General features: G+C 38.3%; 2 protein-coding genes across 2 annotated transcripts; both read left to right on the top strand.

The window, feature by feature from the left end:
* The first annotated feature begins 39 nt into the window (after window positions 1-39).
* Window positions 40-10,802, top strand: LOC124169005 (proteasome subunit alpha type-4). The gene is made up of 7 exons (XM_046547465.1): window positions 40-128; window positions 271-313; window positions 1,214-1,376; window positions 6,619-6,785; window positions 6,883-7,013; window positions 10,374-10,497; window positions 10,588-10,802. The coding sequence occupies exons 1-7, from the start codon at window positions 126-128 to the stop codon at window positions 10,728-10,730; spliced, it is 774 nt and encodes a 257-aa protein (XP_046403421.1). The 5' UTR covers window positions 40-125; the 3' UTR covers window positions 10,731-10,802.
* A 1,053-nt stretch (window positions 10,803-11,855) lies between these two features.
* On the top strand, window positions 11,856-16,850 carry LOC124169306 (phosphorylated adapter RNA export protein). The gene is made up of 5 exons (XM_046547877.1): window positions 11,856-12,034; window positions 12,160-12,799; window positions 13,059-13,150; window positions 14,397-14,589; window positions 16,049-16,850. The coding sequence occupies exons 1-5, from the start codon at window positions 12,002-12,004 to the stop codon at window positions 16,282-16,284; spliced, it is 1,194 nt and encodes a 397-aa protein (XP_046403833.1). The 5' UTR covers window positions 11,856-12,001; the 3' UTR covers window positions 16,285-16,850.

The raw sequence follows: 16,850 nt of genomic DNA, 5'->3' as shown, positions 1-16,850 counted from the left end.
GTCTCGAATTGCTACTATCGAAATACAATCGACATTGATCACAGTCGATTGTTACATTTTCAGCCTTCATCGTGAGTTTGTATTTATTTGTGAGTCTTGAGTTGTGATAAATTTGGATCTTCACGATGGTTGGTTGAATTCACTTCTTCACTTATTTATTTAATATTTTTTGCGCATTTTTTTGTTTCACGAATGAATCCACATGAAGCAAAAAGTAATTAATTAATCTCTTGTTTGGTTGGCTTTCATTAAAATGTTCTGTTCTTTCAGGCTAGGAGATATGATACCAGGACAACAATATTCTCTCCAGAAGGTATGTGGGTGATATGTTTAAGGAAAGTCATTTTAATTGAACGTAATGTGATTTGTGTGCTGGGTATGTTGGCGAAATCTCTCTGGACTTGAGTGACAATTTGTCAAGTGCAACGCCTCTTTTTCCCATCCCGGGCGGATATTGTAACAAATTTCAGTGTTATGGCTTGAATACGAATCTTAATACTTGTTTAGTCCGTTGCCGATTAAGTTTGGGTTTCAATTGCAATTAAACTTCGTAACTTTTAGCTTAGCCGGTTTGCATAAGTCACTTTGAGCTCTCTGGGTGATAATTTATAAAGTAGTTGCCATATCGTACTTCTTGTCGCTCCCTGTGTAAATATATAGAAAATGAACGCGATGGATCGCGTGATTTACTTATCTGGACTATTCCACTTTCTGGTATGCAGTCTCTTGGGAGAAGAAATAGTTCAACGATCGAGCTCAGCATTCCGTCGCTGTAATAGAGAGTCCGGTAATTTCATCAAATTTACTGGAGGAATGCCTTCTACACGTTTATATAGAGAGGAAATTGATAATGATAGTTTCTTGTTTCAATAGTTTCATGGGATGAATATAAGGAGACCCAGACAGAAGTACTTGGGCAGGTAAAAAATGACATGAGGAAGTGTCAGAGAACGTGAGGAACTGTTCGGGAAAGGAAAAAAATTAGAGCAGCAGGATATCAATATTAGGATTGCATTTAGTATTACGAATAAATGGAATCATCGTATTAGAATGCTAATATAAATATTAGAACTATCTGTCAATTTCACAGGTTCATTATTTATTTTCAAAATTGATTTCTGTAGGGTAGCTGTATATTCAATGTCATTATATTCGTTGTTACATTTCTGTGTTGTCTTTCATTGGGTTAACTGCGTTTTGTTGATTATTTCAGGGCGGCTTTATCAGGTGGAGTATGCAATGGAAGCAATTAGCCATGCAGGTACCTGCCTTGGAATATTAGCAAATGATGGAATACTTCTTGCCGCTGAGAGAAGGAACACAAATAAGCTTCTGGATGAAGTTTTCTTTTCTGAGAAAATTTATAAATTAAATGAGTGAGTATGATGAATGTTCTAATTATAGGGAGCAGAAGCATTTAGAGATCACAAATGCAATTCTCTTTGCATGCTCTGCCTACTCGGGCTAAAATTAGTGCTTATTTATTCTGAGTTCATGGGTTTTGGTAAAATTTACTTATGCATAATTTACCCTTTTTCGACGAGTAATATGAATGAACACTTCTCCTGCCGCTTGTCTCGGGGTAAGAAAATTGACATGATTAGTCATCAGCCAATGTTTCAATCTCCAACTCATCGATAATTGTTGCCTTGAAAATGGCTGATGAGTCAGTGCCCAAAACATTGGTTGCCTTCACATTCTTACCCCTAGGCAAACCTGAGAAAAATTCATTCAAAGTATTTATTTATCTGCTTAAGGTATTAAGTAATACCTCGGGCATTAATATGGTTGAGATACTGTAGGTGAGGTAGAGTTAATAATACTGGAACGTCAATGTCTTGGCTTGGTAATCATTTTTTTTAATGGTTGAACTTAGTGAGTATTTCCAAAAATATTTATATCCTTCATTACATTCATCTCATCAGGCCTACTGTACTGATATGAAATATTTTTGCAAGAAAGTTTCCTCTATTTTCTTGACTTTTCAAGAGCATTTGCTTGCCAGGGAAACTGAGAGATCTAAACAGTGAAAGGGCTTTCTTGTGGAGATCAGTTTGGTGTGGTGGCAAGAGTGTTGGCTTCTCACTCTGTGGGGCCAGGTTCAAATCCCAGCAGTGGCAGAGATTTATTGTAGGCTTCCCAGTTTTGTATGGTGGACATTCTTGCCTGTCAGATGGGACTAAGCTGTAAACCCCTTGGTATCTTTCATTAAGAACAGATGAATGCTAATGCTGGGCTTATCTCATCTTCCTTCCCCATTCTCCCCTCGTGCAGGGCTGGGAAAAATACAGGCCGAGGAGTATTTGAAATACAAAACACCACTCTTAATGTATTTGAAATACAAAATATGTACCTTTGACTTGGGTATTTGAAAAACAAACTACAGTGCAACCTCGATAAAACGACACCCAACGGTGCACCAATAAACACTCGCTATAGCGAATTGTCGCTTTACCGGAGGTGGTGCAAATAATAGCCAATATACCTCATATTACTCCTTTATTTTCTCGCTTAGACGTGTTTGGTGTTTTTTTGGCCATGGTCTGTTCCATCAAATGCTTTCTATTCATGCAACTCATAGACGTGCGGGTATGCTGACGACTGCTTTCTGCCGCCCGAGGAACAAAAGAAGATCAAGCATTCGCGAATGCTAATGCTGCAATATTTTCACCAAAATTAACTACTTATTTATCGAACGACAGTTTACCACATAAATTTGAGACTGAGCACTCCATTAACTTCATTTCTAACAGATCGCTAACAATTACAGAGATTAAGGAGTCCTGGTGTAAGTTTTTCCGGCGGTGAAACCCTCGCTATGGCGAGAACCAACACCGAAAGGGCCTCGTAAAAACGAAATTTTTAACATGCTTTTTATAGGATCAATTGACGGTGCATCGGCTATCTCTCGTAATAGCGGGGGTCTCGCTATAGCCAGTACTCGTTTTAACGAGGTTCCACTGTACTAAGAAGTATTTTACAGTGGAACCTCGTTAAAGCGAGTACGGGCTATAGCGAGACCCCCGCTATTGCGAGAGATAGCCGATGCACCGTCAATTGATCCTATAATAAGCATGTTAAAAATTTCGTTTTTACGAGGCCCTTTTGGTGTTGGCTCTCATCATAGTGAGGGTTTCACCACCGGAAAAACTTACACCAGGAATCCTTAATCTCTGTAATTGCTAGCGATCTGTTAGAAATGAAGTTAATGGAGTACTCAGTCTCAAATTTATGTGGTAAACTGTCGTTCGATAAATAAGTAGTTAATTTTGGTGAAAATATTGTGGCATTAGCATTCGCGAATGCTTGATCTTCTTTTGTTCCTCGGGCGGCAGAAAGCAGTCGTCAGCATACCCGCATGTCCATGAGTTGCATGAATAGAAAGCATTTGATGGCACACACCATGGCCAAAAAAACACCAAACACGTCTAAGCGAGAAAATAAAGGAGTAATATGAGGTGTATTGGCTATTATTTACACCACCTCCGGTAAAGCGACAATTCGCTATAGCGAGTGTTTATTGGTGCACCGTGGGGTGTCGTTTTATCGAGGTTCCACTGTATATACTATTATATTTGAAATAAAAAGTCAACATAGGTTCAGGTCATGTTTTTGAAGTACAAATTGCAAATGTATTTCAAATACGTATCTTAAAATACTCGTATTTGAAATACTGCTCAGCCCTGCCCTCATGGTGAAAATGACCTTACCTTGACTGTTGTGTCGCTTATGTCCTCATCTCATTCATTGCTGGTACTTCTGAGGAAATTGCAAGAGCTTAAAGGAAACGTGATGTGGTCACTATGTTCAACTGTCACTAAGATACCCGGCATCCTTCCTGGGCTCAAGGAAAAATTTCACCAACTCTCTCCGAGGGGGTATATCAAGTGCCTTGCCCTTGTGGCAAATGGTATACTGGTGAAACACTCAGGTCACTGAAAACAAGTCTAAATGCACTGCGGAGAGCAACTTAAACATTTCAAAGCATTGGACATCCCAGAGCACGCTTGGAATGAACCCTTACAGACAATTATACTTGACATTGCAAAAACAATGGTGAAAGAAGACAAATGTTTCCCTAAAATTATAAGAGTGGACCACAAAGCTTCTTGCCATCCTTCACCTGAGTATGCCAGCAGGATAGCTGGCGAAACTGTTGTGGATATTTGCCTACACACATGAACGGAGCATGAAAATGTTGACTTCATCTACTAAACGCTGCGGAAACCTGTGAATGAACATGCCTGATCACTGTTCTGGTCCTCAGTATACTTCTGGTGCAAATTCTTTTGAAACTTTTCCCTGGTGCCTCGAATTGGCCTGAAGGAATATCCATATAAGAGTACCAGAACAGTGATCTGGCATTATCGACTTGAAGATGCAGGCTGTAGTGCTTAGCTACACACAACATGAGAGTATCTAAAAAATGCATGTGGTTTGTTTATTTATGCCATGCTTGGCCTGTAGTTATCACTTTTTTTTGTATGTATTTACCTAGTATAGGCACTTAGCTACAACTTCATACGTGGTGAGACAGTGCACTGACTCCAAATGTGTTTGAGATGGGGTCTTGTTGTTCAAGACATAATGTAAAGGCAACATGAGGCAGTAAGGATGCTATCGCTGAGGCCTGTTTGTATAAAAAATTGGCTATAAATATAAATGGGGATTAATGGAAAAAATAGCTTTGAAGAGTTTACAGAAAATGTTGGCATGTACTAAACACCATCTATGTATCATTCTTTAGCATCTAACAGCCGTACACAAAGTAATCAAGTTGAGCTGAGCTGTATCTTAACTGCATAGATTTCTTTTGTGGAGTTTACTTCTGGATTCCATATTATAATTGTGTCATTTTTCTTTCCGATGTGTCTTCTTCCTCAATTTACTCTTAAAACTTACAAAACATGGTTGCAAAGTGCATGAAAAAATTAATATTACTCTGAGCATTCCAAAGTTTCATGCTTTTACAAATTTTCCCTTTAATTGAAAATTGACCAAACCCCACTCAAATTTCCTCTCTTATGTCACTGTGTTCCATTTTAATTTTCTCTATGAAATCCGCTTCAGCCATTTATGAATGAATGCCGCTTTTTGGAATGAATGCCACTTGAGCCATTTATGAATGGGTGCTGTAATTTCATGCTAAGTGTTGTGTATGGGTAATTCATTTTTTATATTTTTCATGTCTTATGGCTTCTTTGATAGCATTTATTGTTTCATCACTTCAGCCGTCAGGAAACTTGTGATTGAGAAAAGATATTTTTTGGTTGAAGCTCTCACGGGTCATTTTTGCTCTTTGGTGGTGTTTTTTTAGGGCATGCCCCACATACTTACTCAGTTTCTGCCCAACATTTCGTGGCCATTGGTGGTCACTTTTTTTCAAGGGAATAAGGAGAGTCTTTCTGTGGAGGTTATTTATATGGAAGGAGGTTGAAAGGGAGGGTGTGAAGGAATTGTCGTTTTATGTCGCATAATTTCAGAGCAGGATCACATGATTTTTAAACTACAGTCCTTGTTGAAATTCTGGTCGCATTTTTTAAAATCTCCAACGCCTTGCGGTTATGCTGGGATTCGCCAAGGTGGTAAAATTCAAACTATAAATACCCTCCACCAAAAGACTTACCTCATTCCCTAAAGGCACGGGCATGGAATTGCGCAGGTTAGAGCTGCATTAATTTCAAAAATGGCGCGAAATCGTGCGAATGCATGAACGAAATTAGAAGGCCATTTTACACGGTACACGGAATAGTGCAGGTTAGAGCTGCATTAATTTCTAATGTGGCGTGGAAATGCGCGAATGCATGAACGAAATTAGAACATGGGCTATTTTGCAGTCTCGCATCCACGCATTCTTGCATGTGTTCTAGCAATTCACTGCTTTACACGACGCAATTTTGATTGCGCCTTTGCACATACGTCAGATTGCGCAATTCCGTGTACCGTGTAAAACAGCCTTGAGAGAAAGTGACCAGCAACATCCACAAAACATGGAGGGCAAAAACTGAATAAGTATGCGGGGCACATCCCAAAAATCGTCACCAAACAAGAAAAGCTATCTTTTGCAAAGGTCTGCTGTTTCAGTGGTGGACTTCCCAAGTTTAGCATTAAATTTGGCTCTGCAACATTGCTCCTTTGAGCAATCCATCGTGCATTGTAACATAACATCTAAACAGGTTTCTTGAGAATGCTTGTCCTAACCTTTTTGAAGAGTGACGGCAACTGAGGACGGGTAGATTTTTAACACTCTCCTCTTTGTAGTTTTGCATGTTGAATCGAATTTGCATTTGGAATGAGCTGCTGTGAATTGTCTTGTTTGGAAAAATTATTCACAGGAAACGTGTACTTGTCTGATTAAAGCTGTAGTATTTCCCCTTTAGTATAGGGGAGGAAGTGGCTTGGAGATCTCATTTATGCTAAATAAGGTTAGGAATATGATTCTGAGGGGCTTTGAAAGAAGCAACTTTTTTAGTGATATTATAAAGGCCAGCCTAAATGTATTCTAAATAGTTGTGTAAAATTATTGTTTTTTTTTCTTTCAAAATTTCCAGTGATTGTCCTATAGCATTATTAAAAGTAAATGTATTATTAAATTTTGTTTCTTTCATTTTGTTTCAGTGATATGGTGTGCAGTGTAGCTGGTATTACCTCTGATGCCAATGTATTGACCAATGAATTAAGACTCATAGCTCAGAGGTATTTGCTTCAGTATGGTGAATCAATTCCATGTGAACAGCTGGTGTCTTGGCTTTGTGATGTCAAACAAGCATACACTCAGTATGGAGGTCAGCTAATTTTATTCAGTAACCAGTGATTAATCTGTTGTCTTTTATGATTATGTAAAAATTCTAATTATATTGTCATGGCTATTTTCTATTGTAGGTAAAAGACCGTTTGGAGTGTCAATTTTGTACATGGGGTGGGATAAGCATTATGGCTATCAGCTTTATCAATCTGACCCCAGTGGAAACTATGGAGGTTGGAAAGCCACCTGCATTGGGAACAACAGTGCTGTAAGTTTTTTATATTTACAACACTACAAGGTCTCAGCAGTCATTTTGACCTGGGTTGATAAATCATGGTAGAAATTTTTGATTGTTGAACTCTGTTCATTTTATCTTTGTGGTTGAGCTGGTGTGGCTAAAGCAAATGGGATTGAGGGTGGGGAAAGTTTATTGAAACGTGGCTTTCCCTTTGCCAATCAGCAGACAGTACGCGTGGCCTTTTACAGTCGTGTCAAATTCAGTTGCTCTCAGACTCTGTCGTGTTGACTTTGTAAATCTGCTCGTGGAGCAGTGTTGCCAAATATCATGCATTCTCCTTTATGTCTTTAAGTATGCCTTTCACCAACGGTGCCATATTCAGCATGGCAGCTGACAATGTCATGGGTTTCTGTGCAGGGAATATACCTTCCAAATGAGTTGGCATATTGTCTCAGCATCGGGTCCAAAATTACCTGTGCACGCCCATGACTCACACACGTTCAGTGAGAAACCAGGGTGGCTATGTTCATTTGGCAACGTTAAGCTCGCTCTTGCTCTCTCTCTCGCTCTCTCTTGGAATTTCCCCTCCCCCATAAGCGGAAGCCCTTCGATGGTTCTCATGACAGCTCACCTGCAGACATAAAGTGAACAGATATTAATTCTGTATGAAGTCGATCAGGGGAATAATATAGGTAATAGAAGTCTCGCTAGACACACGGAACACACTAATTCAGACACCAAGGAATGTTTGATGGCATAAAAATTAGTTTTGACTTATTTAATTCAGCCAATACTGTAAGCAGCTTTAACCTTGCTATGACGTTCTCTCACTGTTTAAATTAATGGGATGATAATATTACATAGGAACTAGTGCTTTACCATTATCAATTTAAAAAAAAATTAGTTTAGGGGAAGTTATGAAGTGCAATCATGGTTCATTTTTGCACTCACATTTCTGGAAAAAAAGTGTGCAACTATCTTGACCTGAAATCAAGAATAAAACATTAGTTTTTTAAAGTTGGGTATCAATACAAATCTGAGCATTGCATATTTGCAAGTGAAGCCTTTATGGGCATATTTATAAACTCTACAGGGACCTTTATTGTATTTGTATGGGTTTTACAATCGATATAATTTTTATTGTTGAAATGACACATTGCAATATTTCCACTTATAGATTTATTTTACACTACGCATTTCGTCGTTACAATGACATTTTCAAGTGTGTCGTTGTAACGACGAAACGCATAGTGTAAAATAAATCTATAAGTGGAAATATTGCAATGTGTCATTTCAACAATGTTACGAACTTCCACCACATCGTGCCTAACATCATACAAGATATACAGTGCAACCTCGATATAACGACACCCCACGGTGCACTAATTAACACTCGCTATAGCGAATTGTCGCTTTACCGGAGGTGGAGCAAATAATAGCCAATATACCTGTTGCGAACAGATATACAGGAACAGGAGTGGTGCGGCGATAGATAAACATCTATCCGATAAACGTAAGCATAAATCCAGACGAAAGGCGATGTTTTTTTGCATCACTAAATTTCCTTACTCAAATAACGACTAACTATTCAAACAATTTATAAGAGCCGCACTGAATAAAAATCATGCGAAGCATTGTTTCGTCAATCATTATATTTATCGAACAACAGTTTACCACATAAATTTGAGACTGAGCACTCCATTTCTAACAGATCGCCAGCAATTACAGAGGTTAAGGAGTCTTGATGAAAGTCTTCTGGCGGTGAAACCCTCGCTATGGCGAGAGCCAACACCATAGGGTCTCGTAAAAACGAATTTTTTAACACTCTTATTATAGGGTCAATTGACGGTGCATCGGCTATCCCTCGTAATAGCGGGGGTGTCGCTATAGCCCGTACTCGCTTTAACGAGGTTCCACTGTAGATATAATTTTTATCTTTTCGTGAACATAGAAGTTTTTTCACACTGAAATGTCTTATTTGAGCTTTAAATGTGATGGTTGATGTGATATGAACTGATGTTCTTGAAGAACTACTCTTAATATATTGTTGAGGTTTAAGAATTTTTTGGATCAAAATTATGTGAGAAATCTAATCATAATTTAACTAAGCACTGGGTAGCCCATGCGAAAATTTCACTCTTTCATGGTATCAGGGAATAATTATGCTAGGGAAACGGTGTAATTGGGTTTGAAATAGAGAAGGTTTATCATAATGTACTTTCTTTGTACTTGTTTTCTCACAAAAATATACAAAACACATGAATTTAATACAGGGAAGAGAGTTTGGTACTTGGAGGAACAATCATGATGTCTCTTACTGAATAATGGCACGAAATTTACAAAACTTCTTTAAAGGCAATATTAGAAGTATCAATGTTGTTGTTTGTAACTTTTTGGTGATGAGTTTCTTTAACACAAACATATATATCACGGAAAGTGCGAACTATAGAAAATATTACATGCAACTGTCCATGCGAAAAAACGGGTTCTGGGAAGTGAGATACTTCTCTCTGAAGAGAATGTTCTTCTGTGCTTAATTAATTGTCATTGCAAAGGCCACTTTGATTGGCAATAGGGTAATTTTCTTCATCAAAGAAAACGAAAAGCCCGGTACCCATCATTAGTGTATTCATAATATGCAAATGATTTTGTTTTCGAAATCCCAGTTAGACGAATGTTAATGGTCAATTTTAACCTCATTTGAAAAAGGACAGTTTGGTGCCCATGCGATGCCACTCCACGTGACGTCACAGGGACCTAGTTTCTATACCTGTAGGTAGGAGTTTTACATCGTCTGAGGTTACCAATGCATGCATGAGGCACAGAGATCAGGGAAACATGTCTTAATAATCACCCATTAAAACTGGCTAAGGTCGGAAAGTTTTCTTCGTTTGATAAGGTATGAATAATCATTATTTAAGCCAAGCGCTACCAGCTAGCATGGTATTCAGCTACCTGCTAGCATCCTGCGTCATATCAGCACTCAGAGCCTCGCCCCAAGGTCACCTCACTTGCGGCAGTGGGAATCAGAACGACCTCACATGGAGATTTCCCGGCATTCATACTTACCCATCGCGTTTTTGCGCGCTTGAATTTTCACTTTTAATTTAATCGCGAAAAATAGATATCGTCATTTAAAAATCTAAAAGCGTGAAATACGTACTCCAGGAGTAATAATCTTTTGATTTAGGCAATAAAAAAATTATAGGAAACCACCCTATTAATGGAAAAATTTTGAAGATTGAGATAGTATTTTTCAACATATGCCAGTGGTTCAAGGTTTAAAATGATACCTGATTTATCGCTGTAGGTACAGTATTAACAGATATGTTCAGAATGACAGAAAAAGACCATGTGTAATAATATATGTATATGATTTATCTTTTTTAGGCTGCTGTATCTAATTTAAAGCAGGAGTACAAGGAAGGAGAAACTACATTAAAGGATGCGCAGAGCTTGGCTATTAAAGTTTTAAGTAAAACTTTGGACATGACTAAGCTTACTGCTGAAAAATGTATGTCTATGTTTGCAATTATCTATTTTTTGTGCTGTGCGGTTATTTATTGGTTCATACGCATTAACTTAATTGATTTTTTTTCTTTAGTGGAGATGGCAACTTTATCTCGAGAAAATGGAAAGACAAAAATTCAAATTCTTCCTGCCAGTGAAGTTGAGAAGTTAATTGCGCAGTATGAAAAATCTGAAGCGGAAGCAGAGGCAGCGAAGAAGGAAAAGCAGAAGAGTTAAAAAGTCATTCAGTTGTTAAGCTAATTGTAATCTCAATGGCATTTACACAAAAATAAAAAAAACAGTATTTTCTATTCTGTTTTTGTTTTAAAATCTGTATGTGTTGTAGTTGTTATGGATTTTTAGGTTTTAATGTTGCATTGTTAGTAGCTTTACCATTGGTTTTTACCCCCGAGTCCATCTCATGATTGAGGTAGGCTTGCATGTAACTTTTTAATTTCCTTGTCTTGAATCCCTCAATATCCTCATCTGTAATGATTTCAGTAGATCTGTGTCCCCATTCCCCAAATCATATTTCTGCCCCATAGCACCATGCTCTATTTCAATATCATCTCGTATGCTGAAATGCGTCCCACCTAGTGATATGGCAAGTTTCCCTGACATCTGGTGATAACGTCTGTTGATTCACTGCTACTTGACCTGCGGAAGTCTCCAGGAAGGGATGAAACTTAAATCACTCAAAACTTGCCCTAGTTGGAGGACTACCTCGTTCTGTGGAGCGATTCTCTTCTTGATGTATGTGCTTACCTACTTCTTAGTCTGTTTTCCTGTAATTTGGTAATGGTAAACCACTCCCTCTTGGCTTCAGCAGTGATTGTGTGTAGGAATTCATTTAATTTCTACCTGACAACAATTTGTAGAATGGGCATAAAGCATAAAAATTACTTTTCTACATAATGGTCCATTTTATTAATGCTTATTGGTGATGCTTATCCATGCCAATAGGAGTTATAATAGCCAGTGGAGGACCCAGATAGGGGGGTGTAGCCCCATTAGGGATATCCACTTAACACTAGATAAAATGGTAATTTTGTATAGACCCCCACTACTGTTGGCATATTACCCCCCAGGGCCCCCATCCAGTTCCCCTCGTCATATCCTGAATCCGCAGATGATAATAGCCTTTTGTTACGAACAAAAAATTAACTCACGTCTGCAAGAAATAAAAAGTCTAACTTATCAGAGTTATTTAAGTGCACAAAAATTACAGCCCCCGACTTCCTCCGATATTCACAATTTAAATCAAATCCCATTAATGAAGCATTGTTGTTGGCGGGGCTGGCGGTTTCGGGGAGGAGCGCACCATCTTCAATTAAATACCCGAACTACCGTTGGGAAAATGACAGAAAAACATCGCGTCGCGGAGGCGGGGGGAAGGACTGGTTTGTTTCTTCCACTGGCAGCGGCCATTGGTAATTTGTCATTGCAAAAGTTAAATTAATGACCGTTGAATTTAATGTGAATGCCAATAGTTTTCTCTCAGAAGAAAGATGGAAGAAGAACTAGCTGCCATGGACGAACAGGTAAGCTTTATTCGGCGACACGCTTGAAGCATCCAGCCAGTCTAGGCAATCATCTGAGCTTCGCGGTTTTATTTTTTAACGACCAGCTCCACTGTAATTACCCTGTTTTTCTGTGATAATTTCAGCTGGCGGACTACAGTCCCAACGAAAGGCCATCATCTATTCATATGTCCAATTCGGGTTTCCGGAGTGGTAATGGCTCTGAAATTCAGAGTGACTCTTCTCCTGATGATGGTAGTGACGCTGACGATTCGGATGGGGGAGGTAAAAAATTAAGAATGAAGGACATGAAATGTAGTGACGCCAAAATGTCAAGCAAACAAGAAAAGTATGCTATTTGGAGCCGTGAACTACAGGAGTCCGCGCTTACAGACGAGTTAAACATTTGCTGTGGTGTGGAAGGGAACTTTGAAAGGACGCGAGATTGTGAATCATATGATTTTAGCAAAGCTTATAAGCTGGCGGCGGAGCATTATCAACAGTTATCACCGGATGGTATTTCTAATTGTGAAGGTGCTGAAGAAAATGTCGAAGAAACAAACCGTGCAGGAAGCTCCCGTAACTTAAAAAGAAGGCACAATTCAATGGGTGATGGATACAGGCGAGGGTACCGTGGTCGACATAATCAAAATAACAGAGGACCTAAAGGTGATACTGGGGTTCCGAAGATACTGTCACCGCTTAGTGTATCCGTGACCGACAATGATGCAGATATTGCGAGGGACATAGCTTCCAAACTCTTTGAGGAGAAGGAGGACCTCATTGGTAAAAAAATATTTGTATTATTTTGACTTTATAACTGTAGATATTTCACGTTTTATGTAGTGATTTAGCTAGCGATTATTTTCATCTTCAATGCTCATGTGAATGGCCTCTTGGACTTATGCCTCAACACTTGTTTTTCTTGAGTTGTTTTATTCCTTTGCCAATCCAAACTGACCCGTTTGATAGATCTGTTAAGATTATGAATTCATTGACTTTACCTTCACTTTACGTCTTTAATCGTGTTGTTGTTTAATTCTAGCCAAAGTTGTGAACGTTCTCGGAAAGGAAAAGGCAATTGAGCTCTATGAAGAGACAAAGAAAATCGAAGAAGAGGGTGGAATGACCATTTTGGTATGCATATTAATCAATATCTTCTTGTATTCCATACATTAGTTTCCATGTTATTCCTCATTCTTTCATTACTTGACTTTTGTCTATATGCGTCTCATTTTCTCTTCTGTCGCTACTAATCTAGTGTATTTTTGTACTTGGTTCCACCATTGTGGTCTGGGTGTCTGAATCCCATTTCGGCTTGTGTGATTGAGTTATCTGATCCTCTTTTGTTCGTGTCCTGTGCTGTGTTCCTGTGTATGCCAGTGTGAATGTGTATATAGTCTATGTACAGTTATTTTTGTCTACGGGTTTCATCCTTTTGTGTGCATCAAATTTTTATGTGCGCATCCCAATGTTAATCCTTGTATATTTTCCAATTACATGAGTGTTAGTCTGCATTTTTAGTCATCATCTTGTAATCATATAATATCACGGTTATCATTACAGTGGTAAGTTGTCACAATGCCCGGTCCTGCCAGTTAATATTTATTCTCATTGGTTCATTCTGAGTTTCTTCAGCATAATTTAATTAATAATCAATTAAGGTTGAACATTTTTAAGCTTGCTCTTAGGCTCAAATCTACTGCTGCCCACTGCATCTAAGAAATTATCATCATGTAGCTCTTCTGCTTGTACTAAGATGTTTTGTTCTTTGTACGCAAGGAGGCATACCTCTTTTGCTTGATATACATTAGGACTTTGGTAGCTGTTTCATTACTTTTTTGATCTGTGGTAGTAATGTAACATGTTATGCAAATGCTGCTATGCATTTTTACCTTTGATACAATGCCAGCCTTGATCATTTTTAATGGATTTTACCAATGCTAAGCTAAACGGAATGGGTCAGGTGCAATCTCCTTTTCTAATTTCCATGCCAGCTGTGAATTCTGTTGTGTGTTAATTGTAGATTTTTACCTTATATTTGGATCCTGGTACACATACTTCAGGCATATAATTATAGGACCCTATGATATCTTTTGTCATGATTCTTACATTTTATGTATAGGTATTTACACACTCCTCAGTCTGTTTATCTTGTGTACTGTTAACAGTGTTTCTGTAATTTTATGGTAATCCTTCAATTTTTTAGCATGTTGTTTTTTACTTATCATCTGCTGATCTGTGGTAAATTTTAATCTAGAAAAGCCTGCTCAGGATCAATAACTGTCTAAAACTAGCATTACAGAACTCAATAAAATGATACATAGTACTTTAAGAAGTGTTGGTTATACCTTCCTAAATATCTCTGTTGTTTTATTTCCAGAAAGGGACAAGGCGTCGTACATCGGGTGGTATATACTTGTTTATTTTGAAGAATGATAAGAACATTAGTGAGGAAGATAAGGAGAGCATTTTCTCAGATGATCGCAGGAAAGCAACGCGGGAGATAAAGGAAGCTAAGGTTCAGAGGAGGAGGATGGCTACGGAAGAGCTGAGGAGAACACTTGTTGCAACAGGTAGATTTCTCTTTAAGTTAAATCCTATCTTAAAATAGCTCTGTTAATAGCATTTGCCCTAACCTTTATGTCATCGTTCATTGTTGCAGTGCACTTAGCTAATATGCTACCAAGAAACTTTTATATTGATCTCTCAAGGAAAGCTCTGATTTAGAAATTCGAGTAGGGCTTCACACAACTAGATTCATTCTCATATGGCTGAAGTTCATTAGGCACAGCTGACATTTCAACGACTGTGCTGAGTCAAAATTCTGAAGACAATGGCACAATTAGTTATTGAAATGTTGACAATGTCTAATTTCATGACTAGCTATAGTCAGTAAAACTTTTGGGGGGGTTGTTGGAGGGTAAAATATTCTTTGTTGGATTCCTTTGAAGGCCTACTGGACCTGAGACTGTATCTCAAAGATAATTGCCAGCTTGAACCCCATCATACTATCCTGCATACCAGTAGCTTACTAAAAAAATAATTAAGCTTGCATTAGCGCTACAGTGGAACCTCGTTAAAGCGAGTACGGGCTATAGCGAGACCCCCGCTATTACGAGAGATAGCCTATGCACCGTCAATTGATCCTATTATAAGCATGTTAAAAATTTCGTTTTTACGAGGCCCTTTTGGTGTTGGCTCCCGCCATAGCGAGGGTTTCACCGCCGGAAAAACTTACACCAAGACTCTTTAATCTCTGTAATTGCTAGCGATCTGTTAGAAATGAAGTTAATGGAGTGCTCAGTCTCAAATTTATGTGGTAAACTGTTGTTAGATAAATAAGTAGTTAATTTTGGTGAAAATATTGTGGCATTAGCATTAGCGAATGCTTGATCTTCTTTTGTTCCTCGGGCGGCAGAAAGCAGACGGCAGCATACCCGCACGTCCGTGAGTTGCGTGAATAGAAAGCATTTGATGGAACACACCATGGCCAAAAAAACATCAAACACGTCTGAGCGATAAAATAAAAATAAAGGAGTAATATGAGGTATATTGGCTATTATTTGCACCACCTCCGGTAAAGCGACAATTCGCTATAGCGAGTGTTTATTGGTGCACCGTGGGGTGTCGTTTTATCGAGGTTGCACTGTATTTAGCTACTGATTTTGGTCAACCATTTCTTGAATTCCTCAGTCATTTGAGGGAAAAGAGAATTCTTAACCATTAAGCAAAATGTCTCTCGTATAGTTTCTGTCAGATCATTAAACTGAGTGAGGTTCTAAGATGATGTCCTTTGTGTTGCAGTTAAAGGTATATTTTCTTGAAGGCTTTCCTCTTACTTTCTACAGCGTTGTTTTGTAAATTAAATTTTATGTTGCTACCTTCTTTCTGCATTTTGGGTTTCCTTGAAGGGGGTATGCCTGAGACTGTATATGTAAAACATTTTGGGAGGTTTAAACCCCTTGAATCTCCCTGCTTGCAACTACCTTGATTTTTAGTGAACCAAACTTGTTCTCTACATTCTTTGTGCAGATGGACTGACTTATCTACCTCAGCGGGCAGAGTTGGTCACTAAGAAAGGACCGATGGAAGATGCTGATCAAGATGATGTGCCTGAAGAAGGTGATGTGGTCACTAATCCACCTCCGTCACCGGCTTGGGATGGGAGAGAGAACGGTGGTATCCCCCCAGCTCAGGAGCGGGAACTCAATTCTTATGATGATGTTCTAGATCTGGGTGGTGGAGAAGATGTGATGGATGTTTTTTAATCAGTGCAAGTTAACTTTTGTGGTGTGTTTATTTTGTATATTCTCCTCATTATTATAAGTCAAAAACTGCAAGTTGCATTAGGAAAGTGCCTTTTATTTTTTGTATTGTTGTGAAAAATTATAGGTTAAACTCTGGAAATTATACCTATGCCTTTGCTCTGTTGTTTCTTCATTTGTATGGCCTTAATAGCACAACTTATTTTCATTTTTTGGCAGCTTTTAATGGTAGCAAGTGGTATTTTTGCTATTGTGAACAGATTTTCTATTCTCAGTTAGCATTGTAATCATAGTGTAAGTATGCACGTACAGAATTATTATTTTGATGCAGGTTTTGAAAAACAATGGAGTTGTGAGTCATTGCGAAGTGGTACTTTTATATATTTTCACTCATAATATCAAAAGGATTGTATTTGATTTTTAGTGCTTTCTGTTCTGATCCCACATGTTGCTGAACTGTAAAATGCTTTTAGTAGGCATGTATCTAAAGTAATTGATTATTAACTTGGACCTTGGAGTTCGAATGTCAGTTATTCCATTTTTCCTATATAAAGGCGTTTAAGTACATA

Source organism: Ischnura elegans, chromosome 12 (genome assembly GCF_921293095.1).
Source record: "Ischnura elegans chromosome 12, ioIscEleg1.1, whole genome shotgun sequence".
Taxonomy (NCBI): Eukaryota; Metazoa; Arthropoda; class Insecta; order Odonata; family Coenagrionidae; genus Ischnura; species Ischnura elegans.
Note: the sequence above shows the minus strand (reverse complement) of the source record. Positions and strands in the feature narration are given on the sequence as shown.

Excerpts from the sequence above, each read along its gene's own strand:
- LOC124169005 (XM_046547465.1), top strand. Across the intron at positions 7,014-10,373 it reads GCATTGGGAACAACAGTGCT|GCTGCTGTATCTAATTTAAA; the intron begins GTAAGTTTTTTA and ends TATCTTTTTTAG. Across the intron at positions 10,498-10,587 it reads TAAGCTTACTGCTGAAAAAT|TGGAGATGGCAACTTTATCT; the intron begins GTATGTCTATGT and ends TTTTTTCTTTAG.
- LOC124169306 (XM_046547877.1), top strand. The coding sequence starts at position 12,002 with ATGGAAGAAGAACTAGCTGCCATGGACGAACAG. Across the intron at positions 12,035-12,159 it reads TAGCTGCCATGGACGAACAG|CTGGCGGACTACAGTCCCAA; the intron begins GTAAGCTTTATT and ends TGATAATTTCAG. Across the intron at positions 13,151-14,396 it reads AGGGTGGAATGACCATTTTG|AAAGGGACAAGGCGTCGTAC; the intron begins GTATGCATATTA and ends TTTTATTTCCAG.